This window comes from Mycena indigotica (assembly GCF_014461135.1).
Source record: "Mycena indigotica strain 171206Taipei chromosome Unknown Mind.scaff0017, whole genome shotgun sequence".
NCBI classification, from domain to species: Eukaryota; Fungi; Basidiomycota; class Agaricomycetes; order Agaricales; family Mycenaceae; genus Mycena; species Mycena indigotica.
Window position 1 is genome coordinate 814,217 of NW_023503016.1, and position 17,154 is coordinate 831,370.

At 49.6% G+C, this 17,154-nt stretch overlaps 1 protein-coding gene across 1 annotated transcript; it reads right to left on the reverse strand.

Annotated features, from left to right (window-relative positions):
- Nucleotides 1-209: 209 nt before the first annotated feature.
- MIND_01393600 (uncharacterized protein) lies at nt 210-816 on the reverse strand (the record flags this gene model as incomplete). The annotated part of the gene is made up of 4 exons (XM_037370347.1): nt 210-339; nt 384-563; nt 617-719; nt 774-816. 4 exons carry the CDS (start codon nt 814-816, stop codon nt 210-212), a joined length of 456 nt encoding a protein of 151 aa, XP_037213348.1.
- Between the last annotated feature and the right edge of the window lie 16,338 nt (nt 817-17,154).

Genomic DNA, 17,154 nt, shown 5'->3' on the forward strand with positions numbered 1-17,154 from the left:
TTAGCGAACAAGAAAATAATCAACGATTAACTCAACAGCCGCTGTTTTCAACCAGGTCCAAGTACAAGTGTCCAATCGTAATTCCACACCGTGCATTCGGGACGACATCCATCTCCACAATGTAGCCACTTCCATGGCATCTACCACCATAGATGTCAATACTGGCGTCGCCCATGCGCAAGGCCTTGAAGTTGAGCTTTTCATGACCGTCAAGATGTATTTCGTAAAAAGACGGCAACATCGGTTAGGGCTGTGCGTGGCTTGCGTGACCGTTTGACAGGAAAACGACGGCTGGGACCTGCAGGATCCAGGGTGCACATTGCATCTCGGACAAAACCACTGAATGTTGTCACAACCAAGCTCAAGGAATATTAAATGCATACCGTGCAAGTGGGACCCCGTCAAGAAGAGCCACACGCTTCTGAATGGTGTTTGGACCATTGGTGCCAGTAGGATTCTCCGCCATTTGTTTTGCGATTAATGATCGAGCAATATGAGCAGGAGGAGGCCGACGAGCCGAGGCAATTTTGAAGTGTTTGTTCAAGTTTTTCAGGGTTGAAAGCCTTAGAGGTTTCCAGTGGATAAAATTCAGAAAGAACATAGTTCTTAAACTTACTTGATTCTGTAATCGTACTTCTCAGCAAGAATCTCACAACGACGCGCGAGCAGAATATTGTCAATAGCGAAGTCTTGCAACAGGTCTGAGAGGTTTTCTGGTGCTAAGTTATGGTCTGAATCAGTGTGCTCCATCCATATTATCCAAGTCCACATACGAACTCCATTATCATGGCCATTATAACCGTCTGGGTTGACCATTGGAAGAATCAGCCAGTGTCACGTGGTATATTTCAAAGATAATCAGCTCTTGGAACCATTCACGGAAGCCTCTCCGGTGCTGAAACATGTTTGGTCTATAAGCCGATAAATTTTCCTTGCCTTATATGAACAAAACAGGCCTGATCGGAAAAAAACTTGACCTTCTCTTCGATGGCGCCCCCTTCACCCCTCAATCAAGTCGCCACCACGGACAACATTCAGTTTTGTACAAACACTGAGGAGCCTCACCTGTGCTGCCGTGGTCATTTTCCGTACAAGGAAGCTGCAGGTCTCTGCGCTCGATGTGATGCTCTCTTGAAGGCAACAACAGATCAACAGCGCAACAAAATTATGGTATCTCCCATAATCGTCTACAACTGCTAGTGGTTTCTAACTCAACTACAGGCAATGCCCTCCTGTGAGGGTTGTAGTGCTGTTGTTGCTTTTATGCGCGGAACAATGTGTGCATTTTGTCAACGTCAATTAGGTCAGCGGCTCTCCTTTATTTTCTTTCAGTAGATTGACAAGTTTCTACTAGGTACTCTGAATCCCACTGTTGGCACCGGCACCACTACTGCCATTACTGGCACTATTGATACTCGCAACCCACTTCGTTCCATCAGCAACGCTTCAACACCCCCCATTCAGAACATCACAGGACTGGACGACGTGCAGAAGCTAGCTCTTGTGAGACTGTCAGGGGAACCTCCCTTTCGGCCCCTCGGAGACGATTCCGATTCCGGTCCGACTCCGGCTCCGACTCCGGTGATCGCATCACCGCCTCCGTCAGGCGCATCGCCGCCCCCGCCTGGCGATCCCCCTGGGACCTGGCCTGCGACATGGCGCAGGCATACTGCACGGAGCAACGATCAACCTTGGCGCGTCAAGAGCGCAGTATATAGTTCCGCTACCTAGCAGGCGGACCCTTAGAGTTTCTTCTCTTTGGATCCTCCCCTGCTAGGTCAGCCTCACTTGTATTTGCTTACTTCTATTCACTCTTTGGATCCTCCCCTGCTAGGACCTTGATCTCAGGCCTCCGGGGTTGCCCTTACAGCAGAAGAAACTCTCTACGGGATCAACCGGACAAGATTGCTAGGTTCGGCGCTGACTCAGGCTCGGAATACGAGTCCGTTCCGCCCTCGTCACCCCCCCTACCACTTGTCCCCTCCTCCTCTGTCACTCCTGTCATCCCCGCACCTGTCATGCCTTCCGGAGCTACTCCTGACGCTGACACTCGGCTGGATGCACTCGAGGCGAAAATCGACCGCCTAACTGAGGCCCTTACTCTTCTCACCACCCAGGCTTCCGCTGCCGCTGCCGCCGCTAATACTGCTGGCGGACCCCAAACAACACCACCCCCGGAGACGTCGATTCCGACTCCGACTCCGGTTCAGGGCGATTCCGAGGCCCTCTTTGGCGACATCAACCTCGCCTCAAAATTGGTCTTGCGACCAAACCCTCCGTTCACCTTCAACGGCGATCGGAAACGCGGCCGGCGTTTCTCTATGCGGTCCGCACCTACGCCCGCCTTGCCCCTGAGGCCTTCGTGGTCAACGGAGAGGCGAGCGAGGAAAAGGCCGTCCGCTATGCCATGTCGTTTATGGCAGAAGGACCCGCTCAGCAATGGGCGGAGCGCCACGGAAGCAAAGCCCCCGTTTCCGTTTCCGTCCTGGGGCTCGTTCGTTTCGAGTTCCGACTCCGGTTCGTCGAGGAGAATGAGCAAGATCATGCTCTCTCCAAACTGGAGACTTCCGCCTATCACATGGGCACAAAGGATGTCTACCAGTACACCGGCGACTCGAGGACCTGATGGACCTCGCCGGATTCGAAGACGCGTTGGTCAAGGTGACCAAGTTCCGCCCACGGACTTGACCCCCTGATCAACAACGGAATCACGTCCTCGAACGACCCCCCGGACCTCCGGGACTACCTTAGCTGGCGCACCCGGTGATGAGTGCGGAGTGGGGACCGCAAATGAGCTCTCTAACTAACCAAACCAACAAAAACAACCAAAACTCCACTTGTCGTAGAGAGAAAGATGTATAATGTCGAGTAGGAAAAGTCACAAAACCCAAAAAAATCGTCAACTCCTTGTGCGAGTACAGGCCCCTGTGAACAGAGCCTTAGCACAGATGTGTAAGGTTGTAGGGTAGATACGAGTTTCTTGCGAAAAACGTTGATTTGTCGTGCCCCAAAGCGTACTATCGACGAAACTCAGCAATAGAGAAGCGCCAATACGATGCCCGGAGAGTTTATACTCGTTGGATCAGGACTAACTGCCTTAAACCCTCTGAGTTGTCTCGAGTCAGGAACTAACTGCCTTAAACTCTCGACCAGCAACCGAAACCCAATAAACAGCAACCAGAACTCTTGTATTCAGCAACCGAAACCCTCAACCAATAATCCTTCCGACGTGATGATACTATTTGAAAGAGCTAGCAAGATAGATTGACGAGCTAGATCCCCAGATGCACCTAGTAAAGCGGGGCAATCCGTGAACCTGCCAAATACAAAACAGAGATATAAATACTAAACAGAAATTGATAGAATCAGGGAAAATCTCGAGTAAGAAAAGTAGTCCATGTGCATAATTGTATAGGTATCGTTTCGCCATACGGCCCAGAGTCGAAAATCCAGGTCCAGATGACTGGTATCGCGTGTATTGGAGTCAATGACCTGTGTAAATCTTCCGTGTTCGCGACCATCTAGTTTTGCTTGTGAAGAATCCCTCGATCTTGAGTAGGATAAGTGGATAGCTCTGCTTCCCAGCTTTCGATTGACACCCATAACTCGTATCTTGTGCATATGGCCTCAGCGGTGGTTGTCCCAACTCTCCTGGCGCATTTCCAATGTTCAGATGATCTGTTCCTCGACAGTGTTTTAGAGTCGCCGTTGATCACAGGTCCAGGCCCCAGTCAATTGAGTAGGTTTTCGCCGTTTAACCGTCCCTTGGCACTCTCGACCCTCCAGCATGATCCGAAACCACGTTCCAATGATGTCAGTCGTCGATACCAACAGAGATAGGGGTGTCCCTTATCTAGGAGAAGTCGATCTCGAGTCTCCACCGAGCGCCAAACCGAATATGCCTTTTAGAATACACTCCCTTTGGGTATTTTGCGTAGAATTGGATAGATTCTAGCGTAGAACGGGCTCTGCGAACTTTTCCTAGTCAAGATTTTGGAATCACTGAGAGCGATTTGATAGATTTTGACTGGAGTTTGACTGGTTCTTGTGCAGGTAATTCCCTAGTTGACCATTCGGGACTCATGTCAACTCTGAGACGTGCGCTGAGCAACAAAATCGACAAAAATAGTCGTTTCCTGGTCTGTCCCAGACTGCGGCTTATCATCTCCCCCATTTTTAAATCTCGACTGTCCCCAGTCGTCTTTTGGCAATACTCGAATTCAACAACATCAATGAATTCTCTCCATCTTTCACTTCGCCGTCAGCGAAGATCATGGATCGACACCGGACTCAAATTTTTGACATTCTCTGTCGGATCTTCGGTTCTGCCAAGCAAAGGCGTTGCCGTGATCACCGATTTGCCCTCGGACAAAGAAATGCTTCCGTTCAGGCGCCCGGTCGGCCCTTTCCGTCTCGCAAGCTTCCTTAATTCCACCGCGGGTTTCCAAATCACCCAGACCCTTGGGCTGCTAACCATTTCGAGCGGTTCCGCGACTGCGCACAAAGACGTTTAATTTCCCTGAGCCGGTGTATACAGTTTAAGCTTCAGAAGCGTCTTCACTGTCACGTTTTGTTCTTCACGCTTCTTCACGGCTTCTTCCTCTCGATATTTAAGCCTGGCGCCCCTCCTTTTTCGCTCATTCTTTCTTTCCTTTCGCCCACCATGTCCAGCAAAAAGGCCTCCTCGTCGAAACGCGCTTCTGCCCGCGACTCCTCTCCTGCCCCTATCAATCCTCTCGTCCCCAACAATTGTTTTTCGGTCTTCAACACCCCGAACGGCATCAAATTCATCCAGGCCCTTTCGAAAACCGTGAAGAAGAACCCTGCCGTCGTCGAAGCTCCGAGTAACATCCCCAAGGCGGTCTCCACCATTAACCTGATCATCCCCTACTTGGTTCGTCATCCCCTTTTTGCCCAATTTCTCTAACTCCTCCTCTGTAGCGCTATATTTTCCACAAAACCAAGTGCCTGTCGGAAGACAACGGTGGAGCGAAGGTGTCCCTCGACCTCGTCTTGTTCCTCGAGCTCGTTATCCAATTCCGCGACCATCTCCCTTCCAACCAAGTCAACCGCGAGCTCTCTCTCCTGACTCTCGCCCATGTCAAGGCGGAATTCGTACGTATCCCTTTCAATTCCCTTTTTCTTTCATCGGCTAACTTTGTTTGTAGAACTTCGACCGTTCCGGCTACGTCTTGGACCTTTCCAACCCTGATTTCGTCCTGGGTTTCCGCCCCCTCGAAGTTCCTTCCAACACGCCCACTTTGGAGGAGTCCCTGCCTGCCGCAGCTCCTAGACCGAAGCCTAAGAAGACCACCGCTACTCCCAAGTCGAAACAGCAACCTCCACCCAAGTCTCCCAGTCCCATCCACATTGCTTCCAGCGACGACTCCGGCTCTGGTGACGATGACGACGACAATCAAGAGGAAGAGGAGGAAGAAGAAGATGACCAGAACGAGTCTGGTTCGTCTTTTTCTTTCTCCCAATCTCCTGCATCGCTAACCCAAATCCAGTTTCCGTCAAGAAAGAAGGGAAGCGCAAGGCTTCGACTCGTAAACGGGGACGAGCAGAGTCTTCTGAGGACGAGACCGTCACTCAGGAGCCTGTCTCCAAATCGCCGAGTACGTATCTTCACTTTACACTCTTTTTCTTTCCACTAACCGCTGTTTCCCAGAAAAACCCGCCGCCAAAAAAGACCAAACTCGCTGCGGAGAAGAACACGGTGCTCGAGTTCGTCAGCAAAATCGAGGAAGAGAAGAACGAGGCGTTGACTCCAGACGCGGAGGGGTACTTTCGCTACCGCCCGGCTGATGAAAACGCTCCTTTCGGCGCTTCCGACCCCGCTCACACCCACAAGCTCAACCAAACGCTTGTTCGGATCTTCCATCCTCGTCTCGCCTTCATGCGCGACATTATTTCCTTCACTCCCAACAATCGCGTTCGCATTTGTGGTGTCCCCGTGACGGAAAAGCTTGTCCATTCGTGGTCGGCCATGGTGGCACACTACTCTTCCCCCGTCACGACCAACCCTGGCAAGTCGACAATCCAGTCGAAGGCCTTCGAGCCGTACTATGTGTCGTCTCCTCCGGTCCCTGTTGCTTTCCTCAAGCAGGTCCTTCCCCAGGACTCGCCTCTCCCAGCGTGGCCATGCTTCATCTGCATGATGTTCCGCCGCGACTGCACTCCTCTGGGTTACGGTGTTCCTTGCGATCGCCGATCACTGCACGCAGGACAACAAGAAAGGCCACCTCTGCGACCACGTCCGTTCCTCGGGCGAGATGCTCAAGATCATCGAGCATTTGACTCCGCTCATCGAAGCTTCGACTCGCGAAACTCACACGACGATGGTCCAGTTGAAGCAGGCTTTCGATCTTGCTGCGCAGACTCGCGAGGCCCATCGTCTGGCGATGAACTCCGTCAAGTACTCGATGGAGACTTTCCAGCGTCATCTCGATGCGGTTGTTCAGCACTTCGCAACCGAGGGACTCGAGCAACGCTTCCTCCTCGAGCCTGGTGATGAATCTGCGACCGCGCTTCTCAACCAGCTTCTCTTGGCCAACTCCACCAAGCGTACGTCCACCTTTTCTCCTCTAAATCTCACTTTCTAACCCTTTCTTCCTCTAGGCGCTGACTATTCGTCGAAGTCCATCGATCGTAGAGACAGATTGGACCCAGATACCAACGACAAGAAGGACAAAGTCGACGAGAGCGAAGGCGACGAGACGATGGTCGACGCTCCACCCGATGCCAACGCTGCGGGTCCATCCAGTTCTGGGTGAGACCCCTTCGGTCTGGTCTCCGGTGTCGTTTTCTCGACGGTTGGGAGCTCGTTGGCGGGTCGAAAGTCTACGGACTATAAAAATTTTGTATTTTCACAGTGCGCGGCCGGCGTAGAGTAATTTGCTTGTACTCTACGACCGGCAAAATAATCAATACATCACATTGCTTTCCCTTTTCGTCCGAATCTTAAGTAAAATTCATCTGAGAAGAGTCCGCAGTGAGAGATTTTGAGTATTTCGACTCGATCCTGACCTTGAGCTTCCTTCCAACTCATCAAATCAACAATCTTTGTCCAAGATCTGCAGATTTTCCATCGCATCCAACTCCCCACATGTCTTCTTTTCAGCAATCCAGCAGTTACAGTGCCGATCGGTCGCCTAGATAACGTTCTTGATGTTGTGTGGTCGAATTTGTAATGGTTTTGTCGAATAAAAGCTTTTCCTTCTCTAAGAAAAGTCTGCCTTGACCCTCTACCATGTCCGACAACGGTATTCCGAAGTACGTCAACGAGCCCATGATCCCTATCCTCTATAGCGGCATCTTCGTGGACGAAGTCTATCGTTCCATCTTCAAAATGTGTGCGAGTCTTGAAGTATGTCACTTCCCCTACTCGAAATCTTGCAGTTTTCTGACTAGGAAAAGCTCATCGGCCCATGCAACAGTTGTAAGGTCCTCAATCGCGACTGTGTCCATCTCATGGCTGGTCTCCCTTGCATCCCCTGTGGTCTAAATCGACGACACCTGCGATTTCTCCACCCTCGAAGGTTTCCATGTCATTTATAGTCTCAATCGTGACTCTCATTTGGCATTTCTTGGTGTGTTTGACTTTTCCTTGACAGAGACAAGTCATTTCTGACTTTCCCTTGTCAACAAAGATCATAAGAAGACGACCAACGAGCAGGAAGAGATGGCCAAGACCCTCGTCCTACTTCGCAAGTGGGAGGAACTCCGCACCAACGGTCATCTCAAAAGCGTTCCTCGACGCTATGCGCGTGAAAACCCAAAAACTCCTCGAATGTGGCATCCAAAGCTTGTTTTCCACACTCAACCATGACGAACTCCATCAGGCTGAAGCCATTTTCGACGAGAACCCCAGTACCATGCGTCTCTCGAAGCTTGCTCATTACTCCCGCATCCAACTCGAAGACAAGGCCGAGATTCGTCGTGAGCAGGTTCGTAAAAGGTCGAATCCCTCAAGAACGAGTACAATTCCGCGTCTGAGCTGCTCGCTCGACTCGAATCTGCTCACTCCCAGGTCATTTTCCTCTGCGAATCGTCCATTCTCATCCATCTGACCGATTCCCTCAGGCATCGCTCTTTGGTTTTACCCAAGATAACGATTTCATGAACGAATATGGCCATACTACGATCATGAACGTCCCGATCGACTCTCCCGTGTCCTCTGCATCCTCTCTCACTGATATGCCCGCACTGGAAACGATCCCTGAGCATGGAGATCATTCCCGGTGATCCATTCCATCCCAATGGGTATTCCTGACGCTCCTGCTTGCTCCACCTGCCCTTCCACGCAGGCTCACACTTTCCGCCCTTGCCCTACTGATCATGTCGCCTGACAATCTCAGCATAGCAAACCCCTAATCCAACTTCTCGTCTGTCGTTACCGTCGTTTACAATCATTCCTGTCGTTACAGTAGCGTTTTGAATCACAAAGGGCGTGTTGTTCCTTGATTTCCTCTGTTTTGGCACTTTTCCTACTCGAAGATTTGGTTGATACCGAAAATCTCGTTTCCAGAAACTGCGATCAGGCTGCCTTGGCAGTCCTGCCTAAGATCCAGGTCCGGGTATATCCTTCTCCATGCTTGCATTTCATAAGAAAGTGGCAATCTCGACGGTAATAGCATATCTTTGAGGGTGGAAACATGATCCAGATCGCCAAAGTGTTTCGCTCTTTCGAGAGAACCATGCTTTTGCGGTCCACAACCATGCTGCGCTCCATGTTCTCCATGTTGTGCCAAAACGTGCACCACGTTGAGCCCATCTCCCCCATTTTTAAGATCTTGCTGTCCCAGCAATAAGCCATCGCCTATAAAAGATGTCCTGGTTCGATAACCCATCCAGTTTCTCTCGCATCTCTATCCAAAGACATTCGCTCCTTTCCAATCTCGACCAGTACGAGCATTTCCTCCACAGTCTCCTTCAAGTACTGACGATATGAACCCTCAGACGTCTCCAGTTGATCCCCAAATGGCAGACTCGATGTATGCCCCTCGCGAACCCGAGGAAGGAGTTCCAGAAGAACTTCGAAGCCGACGTTCACGAGTTCATAACCACCGTTTCCGACTTGCGCATTCGTACCAACGGACGAGAATGTCCGTAAAATTCACTTGTTGTATCGGTATTTGGTGCGTCGTCACTTTTCCTAGTCGGAATAATGGTACTCATCATCGTTCGTAGCTTCCTCAGCTCAAGGAGGAAGAGGTCCGCGACCGTTTGGCTGCAAGCCAGTTGATCTATCAAGACCTTCCCCATGCGCTTCAAAAACTCCATGCGATTCAGAACAATATTCGCAACGACGGCAAGTGGACCGCCAAAATCGATCAACATCTCGCGACACCAACACTTGTATCGCCCATATGCAGCATATCGGCCGCGTCTGCACGCACATTCGCGGCTCATTGCAACAAAGCGGACGAATCCAAGAAAAAGACCCCTGAGACCAAAAAGGTAATATCATTTCCCAAAGCGGAAGCGACACTATCTTATCAGTGACAGACATCTTCGTCCAAGAACACTCCGGTTTCACTTTTCTCCGTCGAGGATTTCCTCCGCAACTCATCATCACTCCAGAACACTCGTTCTTCGACCGGTAACCAGTCTCACAAGGTATTATCCTTGCCGAATATTCCTTGAACGTTGATTTACTCCAGCGACAGCGTTCCCCTGAACCCGAAGATGAAGAAGAAGAGGTTCGTTCTCTCTTCTTCGACTCTGAGTCGAACGTTATCATCGTCAATCTCCCTGACTCGGTGCGTTCTTATCTAGGAAGGCTCTGGCGATACCGACAAGAGTCCCTCTAAGAAGAAGCGCAACAAGGCCAGTTCTCCCGAGCTCATAGACGAGTCCACCAAAACCCCTGCGCCGATCTCTTCTTTATCTTTCAAGAAGAAAGACCCCAAGGACCTCCCAACCGTCTGTAAACTCTGTCCGATGTCCCTTCTATCGCTGATTCGCATATTCGCAGATCCCGCGGCTGCCGTAGCCGGAATTGTAACTTTTTCCTTGACAAGATTTCGAAGTTTCTGACTTGAATTTCCCAGATTTTGACCAATCCTTATCCGGTTGACGATTCCGCTCCTGCTGATCTCGAGTACAAGACCATTCAAGAACTTCTCGATCAATTCGCACAAGGAACCGAAGTCCGGATCACCAATAAGCAGCTGACCGCCTGCCTCGAACTCGCTCAGCAGCAAGTGCTCATCGCTGTCCAGCGTATGGCATATGCCCGTGACTCGTCATGAAGTAGTCGCTCGTCGCTACCAAACACTCTTCGACCTCGCGAAGGACCGCAACATGAAGGTTGATAGCAAACTTCCGTCCGTCCCTCTCAGTCTCGTCATAGTGCTCGATTTCTGACTTCTCCTCGTCAGCGATCCGTCTCAGTATTTGGCCATCATCCAGGAAATGCTCGTCGTCTCGCAACTCCCAACGGTCCTTCCCACGGCTGCAAGTAAATTCATTACTGCCCATCGAAATCCCTTCTCCCATAGTACTATATACCCCCACACTCGTTTCCAAGGCTTTCCAGATCAGCCGTTCCGGTCGTTACTTGAACTGTACTATGTCTTCACACCTCGAACGAATGTATTCTTGCGTTTTGACACTTTTCCTTCTCCGATTCGAAGCAATCCTCATCCTTAAGCGTCGTCATCTGACTTTTCGCTCTCAGATTCTGACTCTTTCGTCGTCAAGATCCATGTCTCCAAACTGCAAATCCGTTCCTTCCACATCCTCTCGGCCTTCTGCGAGCTCATCCAGTTCCTCCTTTGACATGTCGATCATCTTTTCGATGTCTTTTGAGAAAGAAATCTTCTCCCTGGCTTCATAGGGTATTACTCGGAATGCGCCAATCTTTCCTGGTACCATAGCTCCATTTAGCTCGCATACTAGATAAGATCCACCCATTGTCCGTCTAACAACCACCATTGGTCCAAGATAACGAAGTTTTGCCTTCTTGTCCAGACTTTTCTCGATCGAGTGTTGCGAATCAAGACAATATCCCCAGGTTTGAAGTCATAATCTTTGATAGTAGCAGCATGGATGCGCTCATATCGTCGAACAGCTTCTAACTTCTCCTTTGAGACTCGATCTCTCATCTCCTGAACATGACTTCGATGTTTCACCAACGCTCTCGCTCGATATCCAACCAACTCAGCGGTACTGATGATTTTCCCTGGGTATTCGACCAGCCATGTCGATTCCACGATGTCGAATGGCAAAATCGGATGACAACCAGTCGCAGCGTAATAGGGTGAGCAGCCTAATCCTCTCCGAATGGTGATTCTGTCCGCCCAAGTAACTTGAGGCAAGAAATAAAACCATTTGTTAGGGTTACCAGCGCACGCTTTCACAATCGACTGTCGAACATCTCGATGTCCACTCTCCACAGGTCCATTTGCCTTCGAATTATAGGGTGAAATCTTGATTCCAGTAATGCCATACTTGTTTCCGAGCCACTCAAGAGCCGCGAGAAACTGGGGCGCATTATCCGTCACCAATTCAGCAGGACAACCCCAACGACAGATGATATTCTCGGTAAGAACATCCCAATCGCCCGACGCCGTGTCTGATCTCAAGCCCTTAGCTTCCAGCCATCTACTCAATGAATCCCTCGCCGCAATGACCAACTTGTGTCCGTTTGAAGTCGCTCCCATGACCATCACATCGGTATGGATTTTCTGGAACAAGCTCGGAGTCTTCGTAGGTATAGGCGGTATTCGAATCATCGTACTCTGACGAACTTGACACATATGGCACGTTTTCACATACCAAGATACGTCTCGATCCATCTGAGGCCACCATAATCTGACTTCAATCAAGGATTTCGTTGCATACGCTCCTCGATGACCCAAACTATCGTGTGCAGAGCGCATCAGCGTACATCCTATGCTCCTTCTTAACAACGATTTTGTGCATCCCATCCTTATCTCGACGGAAAAGCCTTCCTTTCTCACTCAGAAAGAACTTCCGGCGTATTTTATCAACGCTTGAACGCCCGATCCGTGAATCCAGTCGGTCTCTTCTTGGTATTTGAAGCCACTTCTCAACCAACTCGAGTTTTTTCATCCCGTACTCCTTCTGTCGTCCGATGCTCTTCAGGATATGGTTCCCTCTTCTTAGCATCCCATTTGAACACTGAATTCGGTAGGAGTTTCTCAGGCTCTCGCCACGAACGATGAAATGTACTATGGCATCTCAATTCCTTCTCTGCGATAAGTGTCCCTGATAATTTCTGCCTCATCCATTGATTCCACATAGGTATCCAAGCAAAGTTGACCATGCTCCCTCCAGGCTTCGTTCTCCATTGTGTCGTGTTCATCGAGATCCAACGCTCCAAGTAGAATCCACCTCTCGTGTCAATTTCCGACTTGAAAATCATCATACTCCTTCGGTTGAGGAATCGAATAATCCCAATCTTTATGCACACCTGGCTTCACCAACTCGGGTCCATCATCGGTATTCTCATACTCTTCATCTCCCGGTACTTTGTCTCGTCTAGAGAGTCCATCTGGCGTAAAGGTCTTGCCGATTACATGTTTCAACCTCGAAATGGAACATGAGAATCTGTTCAATCCACCGATTTATCGTTGCATTCGGGCCCATGCCAGGATTATCCACCATTCCCTTAATATACGACGCATCCGTTTCAAGCACCAGATTTCTACAGCCCAAAATCCAATATTGCATGTGCTCCAAGCCTCGCTTTATACCAAACAGCTCTCGTTTCGCCTGAGAAAAGTTCGCCTGTCTCTCGTCGAGCGGTATTGATGAAAATCTTGAGTAATATCGTTTCTTGGGACTGTTCTCATGATACTGGTAGATCACGATTCCGATTCCCTTATACGAACTATCGATCTGAATCACTGTCGTCCATCCTTCTGAGTAATTCAACGGTCGAATCGCTGGACACTCCGCCACTGCCTTCTTGATCAATGCCATAGAAGCCTCTTGAAGCTCTCCCCACTCGAATTCCACCCCCTTTCTTCAGCATATCCGTCATCGGCTTGCTCATAATATGGAAATCTTGAATGAAGTGCTTGATATACGTCAAGACTCCTAAGAATTGTCTTATCTCAGAGACATTCTTCAAAGGAGGCCATCGTGTAATGACTCCTACTCGATCCGTCGACGGCCTTCTTCCTTCAGACGAGCACGTATGGCCTACGACCACAAATTCATCCCACACAACACCGCCTTCATGCCAGAAACCGTCAAACCTGAGTATTTCAGTCTCTGAACTACTCGATTCACGTTCTGCATATGCTCCCAGAAGAATCTACGAATCCCCTTATTCTCAGGTATCGTTTCGTCTTCTCCGTTCTCATCCTCGTACCGCGTTGCTGGTCCTCGAATAGGTACATCATCGATATATGGCATCGAGACATGGGGAACCTCTTCTCTCAAGACGAAATTGACATCGTCATGGAAAATCGGTACGGAATTCGTCCATCCTTGAGGAAGTTTCACTAATCTCAACGCTCCGAAGGGCGACTGAAACGTTGTGTAGTCCCGCGAGGTCTCCGCAAGGTCTCTATAATCATATCCCGAGTACAGATCCAAAACTCCTCCACACGCTCGACCCGAAAAGTGGTCTGCCAACTCTTCCGTCGCAGGTGGAATTCCTGAATGCGCAATCGTAACCGCGTTTAACGGCTCCAAGGCATGAACGAGTCGAATACTCTTTCCATCCTTCTTGAGAACGCCAAAGAACTTTGAGCGATATGAAGCGTTCGACGGTTTGTACACGCCCGCGTCGATTTTCTTCTTAATCACTTTACAAAACTCCTCTAGTTGTCCTCTCGGGATCGGAATACTCTTCTCTATCCATACTTTGTGCTCGACTGTCGATATTTCAACAGGTGGAAAGAAATCATGTCGCAAAGTTCCTCGCTCCTCGTCATTCCAAGCGAACGCAGGGCCAATGAAGCATCATGAAATTATGAATAACCTTCATTTCCTCGCTCCTCAAGAACCCAGTGTTGTGAACTTTATCGATAATTTCCATCCTCTCTTGTGTATACCTCTCGGTAGGTACGAATTCACTCGGATTTGGTGATAACTTAGGCATTTCAGCCAAAGGATCCCCGATGATTTCCCTCTTTATGCGATATTTCTCTGGAAGCTCACCATAAACTGGCCTCGTTTTCAACGCAACCGGTTTATACTTCTTTCCAGCGAACGTATCCATAATCTCAACTCCAACTTCCACAGACGAACCATTTCTCTCTCGATCGAACCCAAGGTCGGCGCATTTCAGACACGGAATCAACGATTCATGCTGATGTACGTTCCCCAGATAAGATGCTTCTACAGCCGCTCTAACTTCCTCATCCGGCCCCTTGACGGACACCCAATTCAGACTCGAATTTTACCACTCGCCCACTTTTCCTACTCTGCGCAGAGTTGTCGACTCGCTGTTGGACAAACTCCTCGAGCAGCTCCCTTGCCTTTCGGTCCTTGGACATGGATTTCGACTCTTTACTGGCTGTTAGGTACGCCAATTGCAGTTCTTCATCCTCAAATCGACACCCATCCTCAGGTTCGATGTATCCCTCCACTCGCAACTCGCCCTTTTCATCAATTCCCATCCACACACACAGCTCTTCGCCTCCCCAGTCTCCCACTAGTTCCTCGACGAGTTCTGAAAATCCGATTCCACCTCGACTTTGGCCCTATGCTCTCGGTTTTCCTTCTGAGCAGGCGGATCCTTCCCAGGTTCTTCGACCCGTTTCGAGTTCGACACCACAGAATAGGTTCCCCTTGCCTGAGTCGGTATATCACACACCTTCGCTCTCGGTTAGGATCGCGAATAGTGAGCATTTGGTTCCCATTTCCGAAGTTTTCTAACTTGGATTCCGTTACGAGATCGAATGGTCGTCCGAGCAGAACTTCATAAGCCACTTGGTCGATGATATGCACTTGCAGATAGACGGGTATGTCTCCAAACAAGAAGCATACGTTTTCGCTAACCCAGCAGACTTCTTCAGTTGCCCATTCGCACTTTGCATGTAGATTTGCAAGTCAGGATCCCAAGGAATCCCCAATCTTTCCGCTACCGACAATGCCATCGACACAATTTGCGATCCACTGTCAATAACACACTCTACACGCTCTCGTGCAGCGACTAACGGCCACACAACCCTCAACGACGCCGAATCTTTCCCTGAGAAGACTTGCTTGGGCGGTTCTCCCGGTGGGAGGGATGCCACATACTGGAGATATGGGTCGGTACTCACGTATGAGCCTTCCTGTATTCCGTATTGCTTATCCTCTTCAGTAGAGATGTAGAACGAGTCCACCATTGGCAGTTCGTCGATGTCTACCGCGTCATTTTGGAGTCGAACTTCAACGTTCTCATCTTCCATGAACGGGTATTCCGATCCTTCATCCAATTTCCCATGTAACAAGACTGGCTTTATAGGTTGCCGAGTCCGATTCGTCGATTTCGCATCGCTTTCGCATATTCTGGAGAAAGAGAGATCAAATCGCCCACAGTAACATCGTCACGACTGTATTTTCTGTTTTTTCCACAATTCGCTTAATTATATGCGGGTCGTCGAACTTCGTCGCCAACTTATACGCCCTCTCTTCTACATCTCGCTTCTTGTTCATCTCGCTTGGGCGATTCCGAGTTGGGTACCATCCTGGCAGCATATTCCAACTTTTCGTCCTCAGAATCTTCCCCTCTGAATCGAGCTTTGCGTTTCTTCTTTGGCACATCCTCTTTCTCCAGCACCTCCGGCTCAGATTCTTCCTCCTCACTCGAAGACTCGACAGGATCATCCTTTTTCCTTCGATCTTCCTTCTTCTTCGACGATTCCTTTTCCTTATTCGCAACTTTCGATCGGTTCTCAGGAGATTTCGTTGCCTCAGGAGCTTTCTTTCGCCAGCTCCCTGTCTCCTTCCTCGAACTATCTAAAAATTTCGTCCCTCCCCAGCGTTAGAGTCTTTTCCCGAACGCGTATTCGCAAATTGGGACTCCATCGATTGATTCGCGGACTGCGAACTGGATCCAGATTGGTTCTGCATGGCCTGAACCATATTGTACATCGTCATGAACTGTTGAAAGTTCGGATCGACCGGGGGCAGGCCTGGTTGAGCAGGTCCTTGAAGGTACGCAGGGTACGCTTCACTCTTTTGCCCCGTTTCCCCCATTCTCTGCTGTTGTCTACCTCCTATCCCTTGCTGCGACGCTGAATCTCGTTGTAGGATTTGTGGAAACGATTGGATCGCCCCGGCTGGTTCGAGAATCTTGCTGGTTCATGAGCTGAGACATTATTCGATTGATATTGTCTAGTCATAGCAGCCATTTGCGCCCTCAATGAACGGATTTCATCCTCATTCGTGTCATACAGCAAATTATACTGCTCGCTGGGAGTATATTCATTGTAGAACGACGACTGAAGGTTCGTCTGCGCATTTCCTGACACAATATTCCCTCCGCCTTTGCCATACCAGTCGAGAATTCGTTGATATCTCGAGACATTCTCAGGATACTTCGGAATATATTGACCTCCTGGTAGACGCAAGCCTCCATTCTCCATAACGATCTTCCCTTGGTCCAACAACATCCTCTTCTTTGGGCAATCCCGCACCATGTGTCCAGTCTCTTCACAGAAATGACACTGGTCCCCTCCACTCTGTTGTCCTCCATATCCACGACTTCCTCCTTGTTGATACTCGCGTTGTGGCGGTCCCGATTGAGGGTGCGCATGCTCCTTGGACTTACTTTCGGTAGCCTGATGGAACTGCTTCATCGTCTCGATGAGTTGCTTATCCCTAACGGCCATAACGTCCTTTAACACGTTTATCTCTAAGGCGAAACTCTCCATTTGATCGCAAAACTCGTTTTTCACTCTAATATTGTTCGTAGAGTTTCCGCTTTTCGAGCCTCGAGAGCAAATTCGAGGGTTTCGAGTCGTTTCTCATCATCGCATCTGCCTCCCGTCCAGACCAATTGTTCGCCAACCATTCCACCACCTTCAAGACGTCCTTGTAGTTCCACTTATCGCCTCTTCGAGTATTTCCCGCGTTTTGGTTTCCCGCATTCGCGTTCGGACCCAAGATATTTGCCACATTCGGTTGGTTCAACACAACTTCGACTGCCGAAGCAAAATCATCGCTGAGCGTACCAAGAAT